The 21,767-nt window shown below is 44.3% G+C and overlaps 2 protein-coding genes across 13 annotated transcripts in view; one reads left to right on the plus strand and one right to left on the minus strand.

Annotated features, from left to right (window-relative positions):
* The window catches only part of OTOL1 (otolin 1), a 44,369-nt gene that overhangs the window by 2,229 nt on the left and 20,373 nt on the right, over positions 1-21,767 (plus strand). For 8 of the 11 annotated variants that reach the window (XM_065073463.1, XM_065073466.1, XM_065073468.1 and 5 more), the window contains exon 2: positions 13,144-13,239. The gene's annotated coding sequence lies outside the window, so the exon portion shown is untranslated. Of the gene's footprint in view, positions 1-13,143; positions 13,240-20,373; positions 20,781-21,767 lie in introns of those variants that run through there. The other 3 variants (XM_065073469.1, XM_065073471.1, XM_065073470.1) reach the window with 1 other exon arrangement.
* LOC102088063 (serine palmitoyltransferase small subunit B) lies at positions 10,311-21,317 on the minus strand. Of its 2 annotated transcripts, none has more exons than XM_065073475.1 (2): positions 21,129-21,317; positions 10,311-11,757 (listed from the first exon to the last, which is right to left on the minus strand). In XM_065073475.1, the coding sequence occupies exon 2, from the start codon at positions 11,724-11,726 to the stop codon at positions 11,484-11,486; it is 243 nt and encodes an 80-aa protein (XP_064929547.1). In that variant the 5' UTR covers positions 11,727-11,757; positions 21,129-21,317; the 3' UTR covers positions 10,311-11,483. The 2 variants fall into 2 exon arrangements, with proteins under 2 accessions (XP_064929547.1, XP_064929548.1); XM_065073476.1 differs by having other exon boundaries at positions 21,044-21,129.

Genomic DNA, 21,767 nt, shown 5'->3' on the forward strand with positions numbered 1-21,767 from the left:
TCATTTGATACAGTGATATCCTGATGGAAAGGAAGAGTTGTTTTGGTTGCTTTGGGGACTGAAAATCACAGGCTGTTGAGCTGCCTGACTCCTTTTGATTTTGGGACATTTTTCTCCTTGCCTTCACAGACTGTCACTCACTTCTGCTCCTTTGAAATTAAGTTTATTTGCAGATCTCTCTGGCGACTTACTATATATTGTTAAAAATAAAAAAGGAAAAAGCAAAAAACCATAAAAAGCAAGGGTTTCCCTGCACTGAAGTTTCATTTCTATACTCTTCAGAGCGGCTGCTGCACAGTGGGTATTGTATGGTTTTTACTGTCAAGCCCTGGTGGATCACTTGATCTTTGATTTCTTTGATTTCAGAAATAACACCCTCCCTGTGAATTCCAGGCTGTCACTTGGCGTCTCTCACATTGCAAAAGGGAAGGACAAAGCCTGTCAGTTATGGGATCCAGATCCGCTGTGAAGTCACCGGGAGGAGAATTCGATCCTAATATTACTTTAAATATTTTCACTGCAGATTTGTTTGCACCTGCAGTTTTCTACACCTCATTTTGGTGCTAATATACTAAACCCTACCACAGCTCAAGGCACAGCCACCATCTACTGCCAGTTAAAATCTTGGTAGTCACCAAGGTACTTTGTATTGCCTCTGCAAGCTGTCGTTGCCCTGTGGCTCCCATCCATCCATCCATCCATCCATCCATCCATCCATCCATCCATCCATCCAAGTAAAGTTTGTATATTTTAAACTCTCAAAGTATTATTACAGTCTTAGCACCACTTCTGAAAGATTTTACAGCTTTGTTCACAATAAACAAGATAAAAAGCAGACCGCAGAATTCCCTGAGACCTTCAGCAATGGCAGGTCTGGATTTTAGAACTTATTACATGGACTTTGTCCACGTGATGTGACTGAAAGATTTCACCGACTTTTCCTAGTGAGGATCCAGTATCTGTGGAAACATTAAAGTGGGGTTTGGGAGGGTTCAGCTGTGGTCTGGTATAAATGACCAGAGGAACACAAGGCAGGAAGATAATGATGGATGTGCCCAGTTGCTGTTTTAAACAGGCCAGACAAAGACGGAGAGGCCGGATTTCAAGCCAGTCTGGACTTGCAGCTGCACGAATCTCTTGGCTTTGTTCTTACTCATTCTCACTAAAACAGCCACACACTCCTTAATGACATATATAGCATATATAGTAAGAAAGTGGCAATAACCTTTCTGGAAAAAACCCTACAGGAATTACACTTCTAATGTGGGCTGAGCCTTGGAGTGGTTTTTTCTTTCCCTGTAAATGTCTCTGGAGCTGTTCTCTGAGGTGCAAGATGGGAACTCATCAGGACATTTCAGTCTTCACAGCTCCATTTAATTTCCCTTTTCACCCGGGAGCTGCAGGAGTTATAAGACTGTGTTCAGGCACTGCTGTGAATTTATAGAAAGCTTTGTAAATTCTGGCAGCTTGGGTGATAAAGCTGTCAGGTCTCCACCACCAGCTACTCCAATAGTAATGACAGAGAATGGAAAGGGTGAAAAATATTACTCTCCCTTCTGTGACTGCTGCTGTTTAAAACTGTGTTGGCATTTCAGTGTCTGACTGGTGGCATGGAGTTGTTAATTATTTCTTAGGGTTTCCTGAGGTCGGAAGCACAGCAAGCAGTGTCTGTAAGTTTTTATTTTACGTTTTTTCTCTGCAACATTTGGGGATGTAGAGTGATTAAATGTTTTGTCACATTGGGAAATTTGGATTTACAGGCTAGAATGTGTCTGGGAAATAAATACTCTGTATGAAGAGTGTGTACTTGCTAATCCTCTGCATCTGTGTCTGTGCAGAGCTCAGTTGGTTAAACGGAGAAGACACTGCACGACTGTGGCATCAGTCTGAATGCTGCAATAGTCACAAAAGGGTCAGCAATAGGCCCTGCTCCCCAGTGGCTCGGGTCCCGCTCCGGCTCCTGCATCCCGGCTCTGTGCAGGTCGATTTGGAAACACGTCCATGTGGCTCGTCCAAAGGCTGAGGCCACAGACAGGTTGTAGAGTGAGGTTTTAAATAACTCAGTCTCTTCTAATTCCACTTACAGAATCAGAAAATAGGAATTAAAATATGTATTAAAAGCATCATATAGAAATAAGGAATTTATTGACAGTGTGTAGAATGTACACATCTCATTTATAGAACTGTCTACTAATTAGAACAGTTGTATAATTAATTCAATTTTCTATTCAATTTGTTACATCCTAGACTGAACCTTTTAACTCTTCCATTGATTTTATCACTATCAACAGCTCTAACAAGTTTTTAAAGTGTCATTTTTACCCTGATTCATCTTTTCCAAGAGCCATATATATTTAAATAAACATTATTTGTGATCTCATTAATCCAGAATGGATCAGAATGGTTTGTAGAAATGGAAAGTACAGCACTTCATCTTATGCTGCATTAAGTTTCATTTCTGTTCATTAAGCTATCCAAATATCTAACTGATGTGCGCACTGACATTTGAATTATACGAGTGACACTGAACTCACATGCAGGTTGAGTTTCTCCTAAGATTTGCAATAGATTTTTTATCTGGTCTTTAGGAGTACAGCTCAGTCTCCGAGCTGCCAAACAATACTGAAGTCACAGCATTAAAAGCTAAATAGCTGTTTGTGGTTTGCATGAAAACTCAAGTGTCAAGGCAAGAAAAGCCAGGACGGCGTTTGTGCAGGTGTGCCGGCTGGCTCGCAGCAGCTTCATTTTCAGTAGAAACACCAATAAATAGAAGCAGCGTAGAACAATAAATTAATGGGAGAGATATTCCTGTGATTAATTGAACAGACACCTGAGGTCACTGTTCCCTCATGTAAAGCGGATCCAGGAAAGGAGGCGGTGAAGCCACCGCAGGAGCTCCTGGGACTTCTTGTCCAGTTAGACCTGGCCTGACTTTCCAACAAAGATGTTTCGTTCTGGTCTCTGCTGGTTTTCGTGCATCTTTGTATTTGCAGCCCCAGATTCGTGTTACCCCCCTAGTGAACGCTGTAATCGTCTGGCCTATTTCTTTAGGAATTAAGGGCTCTTTTACTGACTGCAGCCGTGAAGTTGCAAACTAATAATTTTGACTGTGCTTTGGCAGAGGTACGGCTGTTTCAACTTGTCTTCTATGGTCTCAAGGAGCGACATGAATGGGAAGAATAACACCAGCTAATGCCGTTGGGACACGACACTTCCAGGGGCTGCTTTCTGTGAGATAATCTGCACTAAATTTACTGGCATAATCACCAGTTATTTTCCAGTTCTTGCCTAGTTCCTTGTGAGGAATCCAATTAGCAATCCAATTTATAGTATGAGCCACGAACATTATTACTGCTGAACTTTAGGGGCAGGAACAAAGAGAGCTGAAAAGAAACTTCTTTAAAATAGCTTTGCAGCAGAGATCAGCATATTGTGACACTCCACTTTCAGCTGGTCGGTAGATAAACCCCCTGTGTTGCATCATGAAGTTTTAATGAGCTTTGTTGCAGCAAATATATCTGTGGTTTAGTTTCCTTCTAAGCAACGTTTTGCATGCAAGTTGCATATAAGATATACTTGATGCTATGCAATGCGTATGTTTTGTGAATGATGTTTGAAAGAGCAGCAGTTTCAAGCAGGGTTACCACACAGAGATGGGTAAATGCTGCTGTTTGTCAGCAGAGTGGGATAATTCTGAATTTCGGGGTGTGTTGAAGCAGCTGGGCCTGGCTGGACGCTCAGTGTGCCAGAGGTGCTGGGTTTGTGCAGCCCCAGCCCAGGGGGGATGCACGCAGCGATTTGCCACTGAAAGACATCCCCGCTTTCTAAATTCCTGGAGCCTTTTAGGAATCACGGCTGTGCCTGCCAGGGGGAAGCAACAGGGGAATTTTCCCTTGTAGCCTTTAACAACCAAAATAACCCAAACCATAGTTAATAGAATTGAGCTGCTTGAACAAGGAGAAATCTTAAAGAATCCTCCTCCTTGTGTTCTTCAACAGCTCCTATCACCCATTTTGTGTTTATCAAACATCACAGCTTATTGTTTCTTGGTAACCACAAACCCCAAAGCTTTTAGTTTATCATCGGGACAGCTTCAGCAGCTCAGCCTTTACATTCTCTTGCCAACACGCTTTATTGTCAGAGAAAACTCTCTTTGGTAATTCTCCATTGCTTTAAAATACTTCACAGCTCTGAGACTGCAAAGTTTTCCTTTTTGATTTCCTTGTTTAAAGAGAGTACAGCCAGTTCCCACAGATACATTCAACTTAGAAATCACTTTTATTACAGTTTTTCTTTATTCATGTAAAAGATCATGATGGGTCTTATTACCCAGCTCAGGCTTCTTTACCTGGGCTGGTGAACAGCCATAGCAAAAATTTAATTTTAAGAAAAAGCATGGGCAGGAGCCAGGAAGTGTTACTTTAATACTGATATGTTTGTTACCTGTACCACAATGCACTAGACCTGAACCGCAGACTACAAAACAATTGTTCCAAAAGAGCAAATATTTGCTCTTCAGAACATGATAGGAATCTTTGAGACCGTTGTACAGTAGCTGCTGTTTGCATTCCATGTGCCTTTTGTCATCTTCCGTGCCTCAGCTAAAACCATCTCATCCCGTTATAGGGACTGAAGGGAACCTGGTGCGAGGGTGGGTTGTGCTGAGAGGAGTAGAGAACCCACCCCAGTGGGAACGTTGGACCTTGGTGTCCGTAAACTTAATATATTTTTGTGGAAGTTAGATTTCCAGATATTGGCACTTTGGATTCTCTCATGAAAGAATATGAGAATAGCAATGCGCAGGTAGAGTATTTTGCACGTCGCGTCTGTTAGAAACTTGTACATAAAAATTACAGACGGTGTTGGTGTTTCCTGGACCTGTTTCACTCTGGCTGGCTGGAGACAACACCGAACAGAGGAAAAAATCAAAACCATGCTTCAGTGGCTCAAGTGAACCTGCTGTAGAAACAAAGCTCATGTCCTTTGGCTGGATGTGTATGGCTCCCCCTCCCTCCATTGCTGCTTTTGGGGGCAGAAGCAGAGGACAGGAGCGTGGTGGAGGCACAAGTTCTGTGTTTTGATGTGGATGGAAGAGCCAAAGATGGATAGTTGGTAGGGGAGAAGGAGGAGTAAGGAATGGGGACTTTATTGTTGGAAATGGGAGGTAAAATGAATGGAAATAATGATGCAGCTTTGCAAGGGGGGATATGTGGAGCCAGCTGGAAAGGGCAGGAAAGGACAGTGATATAAAACCACAGCAGCGGGGGAGTTGCATTAGAGCGGGGCACCTGCCGAGGAGAGGGGTGGAGTGGTTTTGCTTTTGTCCAGACTTGATACCTTCTTCGGTAAGTGATGGGAATGTTCCAGCACTCGCTGTGCCAACCTCGTATCGCCGGAATAATTCTCTGGGGATTTGCAGGGCTGGACTGCAAAATAGTCCAATTCAAAGGGGCCTGGGCAGAAGGAACCTGAGAATTCAGTTGTGTGTTTGTAGGTAATTTGTGCCAGAGAGTGCGGACTGATTAATGAAAATTGCATAAACGCTAAGGAAAGGAAAACATGGAAGGAGGAGGACAGGGACACTCTGCCCACCCAGGGTCCTGCCAGACCACTTGAGCATTAAGCATCTTACCAGTGGTACCCTGGGATACCACTGAAGTAGCAGGTTTGATTAATGTAATGGCAGTTAGCTCTTTTTTCTTCTTTTTGTGCTTGCAACAGTCCTCTACGATGGCATACGCATTTTATAATTATTCATCAAGATAAATTCTCAGGAAAGAGGTGTTGCAATTTTAGTGGGTTGCATTTTTTCTTTCCGCCGCTCCCATCTTGCTGGCACATGCACAACACGGCGATCTGACACATCGCTATTAAAAGATGCCTCTGCAGGTATTGCTCAGCTCGAAAATTGCAAAACTAGAACTTATGGTGTGTATGGTAGACTTGGAATGTAAAGGCACTGACTGTAGACTGCTCCTTATGAGTGGAAACTTCCAAACCTGATCTGAACGCTTGCAGCTCATTATTTATTTAGGACTAAATGCACTTATATAAAAGACAACCGCAGTGATGCTTCTTTTGCTATTGAAGATTTCTTGGGAAAACCAGGGCACGTACCCAGAGCTGGTGCAATGAGATGCTGATTTCAGTGCCCAAGTCCTGTGTTCTTGCAATAAATAACATTTAGATGGGCTGGATTTTAGAGGGCACAGGAATTCTGAATAGAAAGCTGATATTGAACTGGGTATTCTGAGGTTTTTTGAGGCCACCAAAATGTGATAAGGCAGAGCTTTTGGATACCAAAATACTCAGATTATTGGATAGCAAATGAGTCATGTCTATAGGAAGCACTGAGCATTTCTTGGTGTTTCTCCACACCACGGACAGCTGATCGCAGCACTAGATGTACATACACGCACCTCCATAGTGCTCTAATTCTACCTGATTTTATCAAGTTGTGCCTTATGTTCTTATATGAGAAGAAATCATAGAAAGGGAAGTAACAAGTATTCACGTGTGATGTGGAAAGGGCTTCTTGGGATCTGAGTATTATTTACCTGGAGTAGAAATGTCCTGTACTTCCCCTGGGCCAGGCACCAGGACCTATGGAGGTGGATGCGTCTCTTTGGTTTGCACCATCTTTTTTTCCAGCTGTTACTTCATAAATCACTCAATCTCTGTGCATTTGGCAGGTAATTAGTGCAGATGAGCTACCGGGCTTCTCTGCTTGTGCAATTTGCGGCTTTGGGCAATGCAAAGAACTGATAGAAGCTCTTTCCTCTGCCAGCCCGATGGGTGAGGCCGTTTGCTGTGCCTTGTCACCTTGTCTTTTAATTAGATTGCTGCAATCCTCTTACAGCCCTCTCTGATGTTAGGTGGCTTCATTCAGAGCCTGGCCTCAGTTGTTTTGGGTCAGATACTCCATGATGTACATTTTACCTGCATTTTCTCTTCCTGTTCATTATTTTTTTAGATACCTGAAGCTCATAAGGATTCATGGCATGTAACTCATCCTCGAATATGACCTTGAAATAATGAGATATTTCTGATCTACTCCATGATTGTGAAGCAAAGATGGGAGCCGTCAGAAAAAATAATTGCAACAGCACCCTAGCTGACAATATTCCTGCTACTGTCACCATTTACCTTTGTTTCCTCAGTCATTGTCAGTGAATCAGAAGCTGATTTTTTTCATGGACTTGCCAGATTTACCCTGTCATCTTGTAGGTATTTCCTCTCTCCTCTTTGGCCTGTTTCTTGGCTTTTTTTTCTCTCACTTGAGCATATCTCAGTGGTAGGATGCGCATTTTGATGCAAAGGGTAGGCATGCATCTTTTAGTTGCTTTTAGTAATTGAGGGGGCTATAGCTTATCTTAGACCACATGAAATAATTTCTACAGCCTATTTCTAGCTCGAAGCTTCTTATCCCAATGCAGAGGAGGCCTCAGTCATCCTGGTAACAACTCCAGGCCAGCCCCACTGTACTGGAACAGCAGAATCAGCAGCGTTTATCAGCTCTTGGCTGTCCCGATGTAGCAACTACTGAGAGCAGCCTCTGCAATAAGGGTGGAGCAAACACCGAGGATGATAAACGTGAACTTTCCGAGTTAATTCTTACCTCCACTTGTGAATCACGGCCTTACAGCTCGGGAGTTGCCGTATGAATTTCCTGGAGATATTTTCACAACTTGGGCTCTTCAAATTCAGGCAAAGTATTGCTCACCCTAAGGAATAAATATATTAAGGACAAAATTGATCATGCTTTGAAACGAGGGGTATTCGTGTAGTTCAGGCTGAGTTTTCTGTTGTCTGTGTAAGGACAGAGAGTAAAGTGGAGTCCTTTTCATTCCGGCTTTCGCTGCCAGAGCCGTGGGACGAGCTCTGTGCTGTCCCTGTGCATTCAGATCCAGCCTTTGCAGAACCTCAGCAACCTCACAGCCATCCTTTGTCAGCTGACAAACACTGATATTACACTGAATTTTCAGTTTCCTGATATTGGAGGTAGTTTATTTCACCAGAACATTTTGGTAATTTCAACTCCCTTGATTTCCTTGACTGCACCAAGTTTGCTGCTGGTCTGTGCTTTAGGAAGAGTCTGGCTTTTCTGCCGCTCAGTTTTTCAGTTTCTAACTAGGCTTGGCTTGGAGGGAAGTGCTGATATGATCCAACCGAGGCACTTTAGGGCTTATGCTAAAAAATTCTCCAGGCAGCTGGAGAACTTGGTGCAAGCTGAGAAACACCATGTCATTTAGCTGGCAAAAGAGGGAGATTTTTTTAATTGTAGTTTTATATCCCCTTCATCTGACAGACCATCCTACTATTTTTCTGGAAATTATGAGGAACCCACCTGGTTTTGGAAACGTAATAGGAGAGGATGTGGCAGCCACAGCTCTGGGGGAACTCGCAATTGCTGCTGGTGGGGCTGTGGGGCAGAGAAGAAGGAGCTGTTGGCTCCTGCTGTCCTACAAGCCCGTTGCCACGTGCTCTTTTGTCCCCGAAGAAGGTAACCAATACTCCAGAAAGGTGAGGAGTGGCTATATTTGTAATGGTTTATCACTAAATTCTGCTATTGGCAATATCTAGATGCACACAGGTATCCCACATAAGTTACTTATCTTGGCTAGGAAGATATCTGGAGTTACCAAACAGAAAGAAACGGGCTCTACGCAAAAAGTTTGTGGTAGGTTATCAGTAACTTGCTGATATAGCTGCGGTTTGGTATTTTGGGAGTGTTTTAGCTGGTAGCTAATCTATATCCCACTGACAACCCTCCGAGCTATAAACTGCTGCTACCCCAGCTCAAGCTTTACATTTTCATTCAGGTGATGATAGGATTGCACCAAAATAACTTAGAAATAAGCCTGTTAGATGGGCAGAGTCACTGGTGGTGATGCTGATCCCTACGCGTCCCGTGCAAGACCACACGAAGGAAAAGGTTTCTGGGAATCTGCTTTTAATAGTCCCAGGTAAAGGCTGCTCAGGGAGAAGCTTCTGGAGGTTCGTGGTCGGGACACGTGCACCTGTAGTCACCCCTGGTAATGGATTTGAGAGGCTGTGAAAGTAGGCAGGAAACCTTAACGGTAGGAAAAATACTATATTGGATTAAATGAAATTAATACAAATGAAATTTGAACAAGGGAGGTCTGGTGCTGGCCAGCTGAGCCCCCAGATTTCTCAGTGTTTAATTTATTGATGCATTTGTACTTTCAGGGTGAATGTAAGTGGAACTGGTTCATCTCCCATTCTGCTTTTCTTTCATTCATCGCTGTTGGATGATTAGTGCTGTTTACTCTTGACATAGACCTTCCATTTCCTTTTTTTTGGTGTAAAAATTTCCAACTGCTGTGCTCAGCCTGAACTACAATTAGTGTAGGGAAATAATGGAGCAATTAACTATAATTAACATGGAATAATCATGCAGCAGGAGTAAAGAGTGCCCTGCCAAGGTGTTTTATAAAGAGCCCAACGCTACACTCTTCACAACAGAGTTGTGCCCGTATACTGTACATACCAACCCATCTACCTCTTGTCCCCAAACTTTAAAATGTAATAAAGAAGCTGAAGAACACACACGCAAAAGATGGTTTCACTTAAGTAAGGTTGCAGGGACCTTCCCAAAGAGAAGCTGCTGCTGTTTTCCTCCATCTTTCGAGCACCTCCCGCGGAGCTAAACGATGATAACAGGAATAATAAGGAAGAGAAATGCTCTACAGGAATCCCACCATGAGAGCTCAGGGGAAATTCCCTCTTCCTGAAAGCAAAACCCATTTGCTGGGTCTGTTTGCTTTAAATTACCTGTTTAAATAGCAATATTACATTGGGGTGTGTTTTCCTTGAGACACGAGACCCAGCCTTTGCAAACCTCTAAGAAAGTGTTTTTCCTCGTACTCCAAAAAGCAGGTCAGTAGCTTTTGATGCCATTGGGAACAAATAACCTTTTTGAGAAATTAAAAAATTAAGATGTCATTAGAAACAGGATTGATGGAGATACCATAGCATTTACATCATCACATTCTCTAATTAAAAAGTAGAATCTTTTGAGGATAGGATATGCGGAAGTATTTTGGGTTCAAGCACCAACTTGCTAGGTAAATACTTTCATTTTTTCACCTCCAGCATTTGGGTTGTTACTTGTATTTGGTACCTCATATTTGCATGTTAACAGCCGGGATTAAACAGATAGGACAGCTCAGCCTTCGGTCCCATTTGAGCCTAAACCACTCAGTTGTGCCCCCAGCACACAGGTATTTGTTGCCTTAATTTATGAACAAACAGGAAATACAGGACGAGCTGAGTCATGCACTGAAATGTTATTTCTGAAGAATAAAATTTATTTTTTCCCAAAAAACCCCTGCATACACATGTTCAGATCTGTTCAACCTTCAAAACATGTCTTAGTTTCTGGACAAACTTTGTTCTTTTAAGCATGCAGGACCCCGCTGCAGCTTGATAAAGAAATTAAGAGGGGTTTTTTAATTCTACAACTGTGCAAACATCATTTGGAAGCTATTTACATTTTGCACCTCTCACTTCTAGTAACAGTAGCATCAGCTGTTAGATACATGCACTGTATAGCCACGAGTTATGATTTGGCATTGACATTTGATTTAGGTGTAGAGTGAAAACCAAACAAACCTTCCATTGCTCAAGAAACTCCCCACAGGCAACTATAATAAATCTCATTTTTTCTTTATAAGGCAGATATCTTTAAGCTACTAAAATATCACTTCCACTCTGATTTTTGGATCATCTTCCTATGGTGCAGACACGGACTTGGTGAATGGGAGCAGGAAGAAAAGATGTCTTGTTTTTGATCAAAGGAGGCAGAAGTGCACTGAGAGTTCTCTGTGTTCTGTAAACTGCCTATAGTATGTTTTTTTCACTGTCTTACACCATCTAAACTCAGATGCAGCAACTTCGATGCAAAAAGTTGGATTCAAGTTCAATACTCTTCTTAATTCCTCTTCCAGTTTCCTCTCCTATTCATTAAAACCAGAAGCCAATAACCAGCCAGCTGTGAATACTCAAATCATTCTTTATTATACTCATCTAAGCTGGGTCAAAGAAGACATGGCATATTTTGCCACTTCACCCTCTTGTCAAAACTTCTTCGTGTATAATGAACTTGGAAGCCCTTCTCACAGCCATCAGAAAGTGGTTTTGCTGTTTCAAACATGCCAGTGTGATTAAATCAGGGTGCTAAAAGTGAGAACCGCTTGACTATTAGGTAAACGTGGCATCCGAGGTGATGTGTTTCATTATCACACAACAAACGCTGGCCTGTGTTTCATTGAACGGGGACTGTGCAGCCAGTAGTCACTGTATTATTCTGGTTTTCAGCTCTGGTAATTAAGCAAGCCATGGTCTGTAGGAGAAAATGGTATTTTCATAACCGCAAAACTGCTGCAGAATAAATACGCAAAACTGAAGAAGACACCGCATGTCACAAGTTGCGAGAGCTGCCGGTCGCCACTCGGGCGAGTTCAGTTCATGATGGAAACGGTGCTTTCGGGCTGGCCCCCGAAGATCTGCGAGAAGAACTCCAGAGCCAGGCGGACGTGGATGGGGACGAAGACGTAAGCTGTGTACACCACCATCGCGACAACAGTGACGGTGATGGTGTGGAACATGGACTGCTCCCAGGGCTCCAGCACGTAGCTGCAGGTGATCAGCAGGTACTGGTAGTACAGCCAGTAAATATAGTCCTTCACGCGCTTAATATCCATCTTCAGCTTGCAGGGGTTTTGAGAAGACGACCTGTAACGATAGAGAAGTCTGGATTACAGCTGCAGTGGAGAGGAAGAACCTGGAACTGAAAAATGATGCGGTGACCATTGTCTCAAGTTTGACACCACGTGTAACTGTTATAGAGGAAAGTTCAAACAGAAATAACACATCGGTGTCATCGCCAGCCTCTGGAAAACAACCCTGAGCCGCAGCAACTGCTGCTCACAGTTATTGAAACTCTATCACTTGGGCGCTCTCAGTTCCTACATTCTTATTATAAGTGTGTTTTGCTATTCATTCTGCAGCAGGAATTAAAACTGCATTAGCTGCCAAAGGCACAGGGTTCGTGTGGAAGTCAGGGAGATACGCATTTAAATGGGAAGGCTTTGGGCTGGCTTCCATAAACGTGGATGGCAGACTCGTATGCTCTGGAATAAAGATGACATTAAAATAACTGCTCTGTAAAAAACTCCTCTGCTTACTTCTGATAATAATTTTTATTATTCTGCGATTTTTGGGAAGAAAAGACAAGCTATGAAAGGGAGGGAATTAGTAATCTCAAATAGCATAAGAAGTTTTTTCAGCTCATTCCAAGGAAATAAGATACATTACAGATTAAAAGAGTATTTAATGGAAGTTACAAGAGTAGGAAATATTTTCCTCTCACCTAATATCTTTATGCATTCATTGTTCCCGTCTCCACGCAGAAAGGAGGGAGGCTGAGCAGGTATTAACTAGGAAATGGGTTTGCCTTCTACTGCTTTTTGTTAAAATTGCCTTTCAGTATTTTAAATAATCTTTAAATCCAGGCCAAAACCATCTACTTAGAGAAAATACAGAGACAGAAGGATAAGCAACCGTACAAGGTTTCATAGGGGGACTCCTGTATTTTGGGGCTTGAGTTTAAGGACACAGATGCTGACCAGGTCAGCTCACAGTAAAAGGGAATACTGGAGATTTTAGTCCTGCTGGAAAACCCTCCAATATATCATTTTGTTCTATGCTTCTGTTGCCCAAAATACCAGGAACAGAGCTGTTGGACAAGTGACGTCCCTCCAGCCTTGTGCTTGCACTGAGTTTTGGGCAACAGAAATTTTCTGTCCCTCGAGGCAACAAATACTCAAGTACCACTGGAAAATTTGCAACCTGTGATTAAAGTAATGATGGGCCACTGGTATAGGCCAAATATATTACAATATTTATTTAGTGGTTTACTGCTTCTGGAGGCTGTATTGTATATTCTGATGGTATGTGGGTATTTACTGAAGGCAAGACAGATTACCCATGAAAAGAAGCCCAGGTTTGTTTTGTAACAGCTTTACTTTGGTTACTGGTGTGTTAAATTTTCATCCGGCAGATGCACTGTTAAATGCACACAGCCTGATGTATCATATTTCTCCATCTTTCTTCCTTTAGGTCACTGGTGCTGCCAGTCACTAAGGTTCAACATTCCCGGATTACGCTGCAAACGGAGCATCCACCAGACTAGGTCTCACCTGGGGACGCTGTCAGGTAGACTTTTACCCCTTTTTCTTTGGGAGGGCAACAACTGCAGGCTCGCCTTGAGCCTGGCAGACTGTCTGAATTTGCATTCCAAGTGCCTGCCCAATGCTGTTGATAAGGGACCTAGCTATCTTTGTTCTCCCTCTTCATCCATGTGCTGGCTCCTCTCCCAGTGTTTCCCCTCTCACCTCTCGGCTTTCTCTCCAGACCTTCTCACATCAGTTCCCCAGTTGCTCCTCAACTCTCAACACCCCCATGAATGCAACCTCTTTGCTGGCAACAAGCGCAGTGAAATTGTAAACACGGGGAGGGAGACTTGTTTGCGTTAGGAGAATTTTATGTGAAAAAACCTCTGTATTTGTCCCATCACCCACCCAGCCTTTACTTTCCCCCAGCCCCTCTTCTAGTGTCTTTTTTCCCCTCTATCTCCAGAAACAATCTGTTTCCTTCACTTCCATCTTCCCCATATCTCCTAGACTACAGCTCGCAGACCAAGAGGTCACCTAAAATGCTTTTGGGGGGCACATAACTCCCAGTTTAAATCCAGCAGTGACTGTGCTGTGAATAACTTTACCTGCAAGCACACAGGCTGGGGAGAAAGGCCACCACTGGTTACTTGTGCTGCTATGAATGGAAGATGATTCCTTTAGGACAAATTATTTTAAGGCAGAACTCAAGAGGGGCCTTGAAGTCTTGTAGATATTGCAAAGCCTGCAATAAGAATGGCACAGCTGGCAAACTGTGACTCACTGCGAGCCAAAAGCGTCTCTATTTCTACCTTCTGCAAAAAGAGCAGCGTTTTTCAATGAAGAGGTTAAGCCCGTTCCTATACAATTGAAAGGAAAATGATAAGGGCCCTCTCATACTACCTAGGATTTTGGTATTTACACGGGGGTTATACCCATGCTAGTTAAACTCAGACCTTTCTTAGGTAAATGTCTGTTAAGCCTGACTGCCACACAGGGCGACAGCCAGGCTGGAGCGCTTGCTGTGAGTGTTTAAGGCTACGCGGTTATCGGGGGGGTGATACAGTCATTTTGAGGGGAGAGATCCCAGGCTCATGGAGCTTTCTGCCCACAGCAATGCATACACTTGTGTATCTCAATACAGAGCTGGTGCACGGAACAGCCCAAGACAGGAAAAATATTCCCCAGGCTGATTTTACTGATATTAGACCAGTCTACCAGGCTGCAGACTCACCACTATCACTGACTGGACGTTGCTGTCTTGGAGGGATACATGAATAAAGTATGAAGTAATTAAAATAACGAGCAGACCTTTTGATTTATATCAAAGACCTCGTTACATTTTCTCCAGCGTGGGGATTGTGTTTCCGTTCAGCTGGGTCACCAAGTCCCAGCCTGTGCTGTTTCAGTTCTTCCTTCACTAACCCCAACCCCACCTGTAATGGGACCAGCAAGAACACAGCCCATCTTCATGCAGATGACTGATGGAGATTGCGATAAGTAAAAGAAAAGCAGTCAAATTACAGTCTTTGCCCTCACCACTAACACGCTTCCACTGCATTTAATCTACCCAGAGACTTTTCTCCATTAGCAGGACTGTCTTGGAAATGCAGCAAACGCGCGGGGTGTCTGGGGATAATGCAATTTCAGATGCATAATTTATAAAAGGAAAATATAGGAGGGAAGGGAAAAAAGCCATCTTAAAGTAGCTGCTTGGTCAATGAGATACAAGAATCCGTTGATTTACTGTGACACAGACACCTTTTCCGAAGATCCCCCCTTTGCATTAATTCAGGGCCAGTTTCAAGCATAAGGAATAACCCAAAGCTCCACATCCCCAGAGGTCTCAGGCAGCATCACCACTCAGGCCAATTACCTTTAGCAATAATCAAAGGGAATGGCACATCACTACACAAACCAGAAACTCCTGAGGCTAAAAATTCTGTATTTTAAACAGGGCTTGTCCTAGAGAGGCTTCCACTTATATTTTTAAGCATTATTAGATTTTATTACATTAATGCACAATCAGCTGGCACTCAGAGTTGAAAGGCTCCTCCATTATTAACTCATCAGTTCCCAGTATTCCAGAACAGGAGATAATTTGCTGTGATGTAATTTTAACTTAGTGCTCACTTGTCTACAAATTTGAATTAGTGAAGTATTCAGTTGCACTGTGCAAATGCCTTCCTGTTTAGAGGCCATGGGAATGTTAAAACCTGCTATGAATAAAATGAATAGAATTCAGCTTCTCAAGCCATTAAGCAACATTTAAATTATTTTCAGCAATTTCACCTCCAAGCAAAAAAAAAAAAAAGGCAAGAAGAGAAACCTGTAAAGCAGCTTTTATTATTTTAAGCGGCAACCTGATCTTCTTGCTTGTTGATACATGTCTCTGATTAGGGCAGCTGAAAAGATAAATCATCATCATAATAATTAAAAAAAAAAAATCCTAGGTTTCATTTAGGAGTATGCGTAATCTCAACAGTTTATTGATTAATGACCTTAGTTCCCAGTGCTTGGAGTTGTAACCTGAAGATGCTTTACTGTATCATTTCTGCTTTGAGCAACAGGGTTTTGGGGACTCTGCAACCCAGCAAAATGTACCTGCTGGGAAATTCCCGGGGAAAGAAACGTTCTTGCAGAAGAACTGGGATAGACTGGTTTCCAAAGAATGCTTGAAAACACCTTACACCTCAGCAGGAGAGTTTGCTTAACTCATACAGAGAAAAAGGGTTTCCAACATATATACAGGTCTAGATAAGTTTATCTAGACCAGGGAAAAACAAACCCTGGAGCTGGAGATAGTCCCATAATAATCTCTGATGCTTTGAATGTCAAGTAGGGCCATGTGTTATAAAGGAGGTAGGAAGGAAGAACAAGCAAACAATCCATCCATCCCAAAATACAAATATTTAATTGGCTAAAAATTGGCCATTGGTCAATTTTGCAGAATCCCAAGGGACTGCACACATGCTGGAGCTTAAGTAAAATTCTGCCATGGGCACATAAGGCTTGTATTGGGTCTCTCTCTATAACATGCAAGCTCCAAATGGCAGATGTGACAAGGCAAAGTGCAATAATTGTTTTAAAGTTGTCCCACATGTAAATAACATCAGCTATTAGAAGAGGAATGGGTAGCCATCCCCCTTGGGTATTGAAATATATGTGCTTTCCACAGGTTATTTGTCTGTAACTGCTCTTATTTGTAATTTTATTGTGGTAGATGGGTTTGTTCTGCTGTTACTCAGAATAGTGTGGCTTAGCACACTATTGAGGAAATGGCCTCAAGTGGCACCAGGGGAGGTTTAGATTGGATATTAGGAAAAGAATAGGGCTGTCAGGCATTGGAACAGGCTGCCCAGGGCAGTGGTGGAGTCACCATCCCTGGAGGGGTTTAAAAGGTGTTTAGATGAGGTTCTTAGGGACAAGGTTTAGCACTAGAGTTAGGTTAGGTTACGGTTGGACTCCATGATCCTGATGGTCTCTTCTAACTGAAATGATTCTATGATTCTATTATCCAAGGCACCAATCTTGTCCTCTTCATGCAACAACTTTGGGATGGACCCCCTGATTTGATGTAGACTGCCATTTATGAAGATACAAACAGAACAAAGGGATTCACATTCCCAGTCCATCACACATTTGCTTTAATATGTTTTATTCAGTAAGCACCAAGCATAATGGATAAGGAATAAAAGACAGGTCCTGTGGACTGGTAATCAGGAAGAAATCGGGAGGAAATTCAGATGAGGCAGCAGTTACAACTGTGCAGAGGATCCAAACACCAGCATTTCCCAGGGATGTCTCAGTCTGTTCCTCTGTAGCATTTGCACTGCTCAGATTCCCCACACCCAGCGTGGCCCATGGCCATGTAGTACCAGCTCAGCCTAGAAAGCTGCTGATTACCCACTGACGAGCAGAAAACCCCCTGATTACTTACATATGGATGTTTAAATGTGCCCTAAAGTTTGTTTTCACAGAGAAGTAATGCCAGAGAAAGAATGTGAATAAGAACAGCAGCAATAGTGCCTGCACAGCTCCCCCTGTGGACAATTACGCACCATTAAAAATGTCTTTACATTTTCAGAAGTATCCCCCCCAATTCTGGAGTAAAAAAAGCCCAGCAGCATGAGGCCATCTCTGGTTTATCTTCCTGAATCAGCACCTCATGGCGTGCTTGGCCATACGTTACTGCAGCTACAGGAATGGGAAAATCATGCAGCACCAGAATGAAGTTCAGAGCTGGTGAAAATGTGTTGCCTTCCATGACTCAGACATTTTGCATGGGGGTGAACATGCTTTGACTGTGCCTATGGTTTTTTTTTAGGGGAAAAAAAGTCTTCCAGGACTGGAAAAACACTGCAGGAGTGGAAGCATTAAGGCAGAAAAGGCAATGACATTTTCAGCCGTGTTTCCACTTTCCCTTGCTCAGAAGAAGTAACTCCAGCATCTTCTGGATCTGTCAACACTAACCCTTCTTCCTGTTGACCTCAGTGGTAGCAGGGAGCTGCTATTTTGTTTCTTTTAGGTGGAAAGAGTTACATAATGCATACAAGACCTAGGGGATTAACAAACACCTTTCCCTGTGGACAAAAACACTTCCTTTTAGCTTTGGTAGCTTCAGACAAGCCAGCAAAACACTGGTTGAGTGGCACTACGGGAGAGGCAGCGCCACACCTGCACAAAACTGACCCAGACTTCCTCGTCTCCAGCTCTGAACACAAACTAAGTCCTCACGTGCGTTCTCCTTCAACAGCTCTTCAATCACACTGTAGTCCCAAGCATCACTTTGGCTGCATGGACACGTTTCTAATTGGAGCAAATGGATTCTTCATCAGGCTATTTCTCCACCTAGACTGCAGTACACCTGGGTGATTTCTGAAATATTATTTGCTCCTTCAGTCAAGTTAAGTATACGGATGGAGCGTATGATGGCCTACAACAATGCAGGAAGCAATCTTAAATACAATAAATAAGCTCTTGACCCTCAAGAAAGGAGAGGATGATCCCTGCACCTGCAGGGATCTCATTTGGAGAGAGGCTCCCAACCATTCAACTAAGAGCACAGCAGTTGAAAGCAGTTAATGTTGAGATGGCTTTCATGCCTTAACTACTCTCTGAGAACTGTAGGCTGCTCCTAGCAAAAAAACCAACCCCAAGTAAAACAGTTTGTCTTCAAATCACCTCCTCCTAACTTTGCAGCCTGGCTTATCTATTGGCGCACTCTCCTTCCTCTGCACTCAGGCACAGAGGAAGGAGAAGATGCAGCTTCTCTACAAGGAAAACATTCTTGAAGCAGCTCTGTCCCATTTTCTTCCAAGGCCAAATTAATTTTTCAAAGAATTTTCTGTTCTTCCTCCCTCTGAAGTTTCCTCAGTCATTTCCTTACATAACCAGCTGCGTCTTACAGTTTATGTGCAAGCTCTTTGCTTTCCAGCTCTCTCTGGGCTGAGCATGTTCTGGGTTCCAAGTCCTCCCCCTGTGACAGGAGCAGAACTGACCGTTGGTGACAAGCTGTGCCAGGGAAGATGGGTAAATTGGCAAGCTGAAATCTCAGGGCAGGCTTTCCCTGGTATTTTCAGTGTACACATCATCTATTACCATGGTTTTGAACAGAGCTGATTCCCAAAGAAGTCCTTCAACTTGTGACTAGAGACCAGCATCAGGTTTAAATTGCAAATACTTGAAAAATTGAGAGATCTTGAGGAGCTGTTCCAGGAGGTACCTTAGAGGGGGTTTGGCTTTGTTTTTGGTGACAAGCTTCACTTCCTGCAAGACTTTTTGGATTTGGGACATGGGCTAGATCCTTCAAAGGCACTTAAAAGACTTTAAAGTTCAGAAAGTTGTGTAAAGACATCACTCTATAAACCAAATAGCTGAGATGTTTGGGCTCTACAAAAAGATTTACTTTCAAATGTAGTTCTTTCTTTGTTCAGACTTCTCTGGTTTGCTCTGAGTCACTTCTGAAGCAGCTGAAAATAATAGCTGGTCTTGGGTTATATGTAATATGAGGAGGTGAATGCTGTCGTAGTTACAACAGGTACTAGTGGAAAATAGGTACCAAGCTCTTGTGCAAGTGCATCTCCTTTGAAATCTAATGAAAGGAAGCAACATTGCACCATGCCAGTTATTGGTCTAATAAGAGAACAGAAAAACAAAGTAAGATACTTGCAACAGATACCTAAAAATGGAGATTTGTGTTTTTCACAGAAAGTGATTTAACCCTCTATATGTAATAAGGAACAACTTCCTTTGCAGGTCACTTCATCCCTGTGAGCAAACAGTTTTGAACACAGAAAACTTGATATAGCAGAAGCAGAATACCCTTCAAATGAGTTTGGGGAGAGCAAAGCCATCCTTAATTTTTGTCAGGGAAGACACAAGAAATACTCCTGTCAGATAGCGGGCCAAGACAAGGCTCTTCAAAGTTGCAACACAACATGCAATTTCCCCTGAAAAGCAACAGGGTCTGTGTTACGCTGTGTTTAACCGGAGCAGACGGCACGGGTGAAGAGAAAGGAGAAGGTTTCCAGGTGATCTGTTGACATCTTATTTCAAGTGCTTTGCACGTGCCCACATACATGCAGATGAGGCTGCGGGAGAAGAAAAAGGAGCACCCAAGCGGGACAAGGTGGGTTCCCGTCCGCAGGGACACAGCCCAGCGTCGTGTCACAGCCCAACTGCGTGGGCTGCGCTTCAGGAATCCTCATCTCTGTGCCAGGGACGTGGCCAGGCTTGAGGTGTGCACATACCACACAAATTAAAAGCTCAGTAAAAGCAGGATCAGCAGGAAGTATTGCAGAGCAATGGATGCTTTTTCTTATCGGTGAGCCAGGGCACCTGAGCCTTGGTGCTGTTCACTGCACCATGTGTCCTGGGCACTTTCTGGGCACAGGGGAGATGGACCAGGTGTTCTCATGGCCCTGAGCTGCTCCCCAGGCACCTTTTACCATATCTCCGATCGCTGCTGCTGAACAACACACATGCTCTGTGCAGAGCATCCCTGCATTGCTCTGCCAAAACCGCAATATCTAGAAAACACTCTGAGGACTCGCAGAACTGCTCTCAAGACATAGTTATTTGTGCTATACTCATATTCACAAGCAAAAGATAAACAAGCATCCCAATTCCTAAAGCATTTAAAAATACACAGTCCAAGAAGTACCATGATTTCGTGAAGCAGTAGCATTTATTACAGGGATTCTTCTCTATACTGTCCTGACTTTGCTTTTCCAATGAGGACATGCTCTTGCACCTGCCTCACACTGACAGGTTACTGGAAGCAACAAGCAGCTCTAAAGCCAAAATGCAGAAATCTACAAACAGAGCAGATTGCCACCACAATGGTACAAGCAGCGTCTTCACCCTCCCTCCTCCACCACTCCCCACCTATTTCAGCCTTTTTCCTTCTGAGTTTCTGACTTGTTTTCAGTGAATCCCTGCTAAGACAAAACCACCTTCCCAGCAGCTGTATCAGCAGCTCCACCTGGAAACCTCTCACTGCAGGTCTGCAGCAACAAACCCGGAGAAACCTCATTGGAGGCTCTAAGTCCTTCTGCAGTGGCACCAGCCACCTTGAGGAAGGTAAATCCTCGAGCTTTGCTGCTGTGACCCCTGCTCCAAGGCCTTTGCTCCAGCGTTTCTTCCCCAGCTACCACTGGCCGCGCAGGGTACGCGGCTCCACTCGCCCAAGGGCACCGGCCCCTTCATTTGGGGACACCCTGGGATGTCACCCCCGCCGCGATGCCCTTGGCCGAACGGAGCCGGGGCTGATCGCCGGTACCAGCACCGAGCCCTGCAGGGTCCCCGCACCCCCCCTCCGCACGGCGGCTCCGCGCCCCCCTCACCTCCGCCCCGCGGGATGCCGCGCACCGCACCGCACCGCTGCTGCCCGACGGAGCTCTCCCCGCGCCCCCGCGCTTAAATACCTACCGCCCCGCTCCGCTCCGCGCCCCGCCGGCCGCGGCCGCGCCGGGGGCCGCTCCCCGCCGCTCCCCTGCGCGCCGCTCCGCGCCGCTCCGCCCCGCCCCGCCCGCTGCCGCAGCCGCTGCGCGCCCCTGGCTGCTGCGCTCCCCTAGCTGCTGCGCTCCCCAGCGCGGCGGGGGCGGGCGGAGCGGAGTCAGGCCCTGGACAGGGCGCCAAACCGGCTTTTACTTAGTGCTTTATATGATATCAATGCTTTGCAATATATAAGCTTATAGTATAGTCGATATGGTAGCGGGGGAGCAATGTGCCCTTGTGGCCAAGGTGGCCGATGGTACCCGAGGCGCGTTAGGAAAAATGTGACCAGCAGGTCGAGGGAAGTTGTTCCTTCCGCTCTGCTCTGCCCTGGTGAGGCTGCATCTGGAGTACTGGGACCAGTTCTGGGCTCCCCAGCTTAAGAAGGACAAGGAATTGCTGGTGGGAGGCCAGTGGAGGGCCGTGAAGATGATGAGGGATCTGGCGCATCTTTCTGATGAGGAGACACTGAGAGACCTGGGGCTGTTCAGCTGGAGAAAAGAAGCCAAGAGGGGATCTCATCAATACTGATAAATATCTCCAGGGTGGCTGTCAAGAGGATGGACCAGACTC

Source organism: Columba livia, chromosome 9 (genome assembly GCF_036013475.1).
Source record: "Columba livia isolate bColLiv1 breed racing homer chromosome 9, bColLiv1.pat.W.v2, whole genome shotgun sequence".
Taxonomy (NCBI): domain Eukaryota; kingdom Metazoa; phylum Chordata; class Aves; order Columbiformes; family Columbidae; genus Columba; species Columba livia.

Coding starts and splice junctions, on each gene's coding strand:
- LOC102088063 (XM_065073475.1), bottom strand. CDS start 11,726: ATGGATATTAAGCGCGTGAAGGACTATATTTACTGGCTGTACTACCAG.